Below are 979 nucleotides of genomic sequence, written 5' to 3'. Positions count from 1 at the left end.
CCTCGCCGACTACAATATCCAGAAGGAGTCCACCCTCCACCTTGTGCTGCGCCTGCGTGGTGGCATGCAGATCTTCGTGAAGACCCTCACCGGCAAGACCATCACCCTGGAGGTTGAGAGCTCCGACACAATCGACAATGTCAAGGCCAAGATCCAGGACAAGGAGGGCATTCCCCCGGACCAGCAGCGCCTGATCTTTGCTGGCAAGCAGCTGGAGGATGGTCGCACCCTCGCAGACTACAACATCCAGAAGGAGTCCACCCTCCACCTGGTGCTCCGTCTTCGCGGTGGTCAGTAATTGCCCTGTCGTTTGAGCTGCTGGTTTATCCTGGTCGTCCGGTGGGCGGTGCCCTGTCGTTCAGTAGAACTGTTTTCTCGTTCGTGTGAGTCCTACTGTGTTGGTTTGAAAACTGTCGAATCCCCGTGTCAGTCCTACTGCGTTGGTTTAGCGAACTATCTGTTGGTTGAAACCGTTGCTGGCACATCAGTATCGTTATAAGTAATGAATAAGTGAACTTCAGATATTGCTCTTATTTGCTGTTGGTTTTGTATATTGTGCTTCAATTGCTTGCTTGCAGTTTTGATCTGGCAATGATCTTTACTATCACAGCCTATATGATTTCCTACTTTCTCTTGAATTGCTTGTTTATATATTGTGGATTTCTGTGATATCCTTCTGGACTAAATCATTAGCCGTAATGTTCAGATTTGGATGATGCAATTTTATTCTTCTATCTTGTGGATCCTGCTGCTGATTGTTTCTTGAAATCCTTCTGGATCTGAAAAATGGAAGTTGCCCACGTATGTGTGTGGTTGATTGCTGCGTTATTGTGACCGGTTTCTTGTAATTCTCGGTCCAGTTTTTGCAGCGTGTGTAGTAAAAAAATAAAATAAAATCTTTAGATGCATTGTCGTTCATATAGTGCTGCTAACTTTTATCTTGGGTGCTTACTGTAATTCAACATTGCATTTGTGATTA

The 979-nt window shown here is 45.5% G+C and overlaps 1 protein-coding gene across 1 annotated transcript in view; it reads left to right on the top strand.

Annotated features, from left to right (window-relative positions):
• The window catches only part of LOC119315405 (polyubiquitin-like), a 3,324-nt gene extending 2,791 nt beyond the window's left edge, over window positions 1–533 (top strand). Inside the window, exon 3 of the mRNA XM_037590031.1 lies at window positions 1–533. Coding sequence (XP_037445928.1) covers window positions 1–298 — 298 coding nt within the window. The 3' untranslated portion in view covers window positions 299–533.
• Window positions 534–979: the final 446 nt, after the last annotated feature.

This window comes from Triticum dicoccoides, chromosome 6A, assembly GCF_002162155.2.
Source record: "Triticum dicoccoides isolate Atlit2015 ecotype Zavitan chromosome 6A, WEW_v2.0, whole genome shotgun sequence".
NCBI classification, from domain to species: Eukaryota; Viridiplantae; Streptophyta; class Magnoliopsida; order Poales; family Poaceae; genus Triticum; species Triticum dicoccoides.
This window is presented reverse-complemented; position numbering and strand designations above follow the sequence as displayed.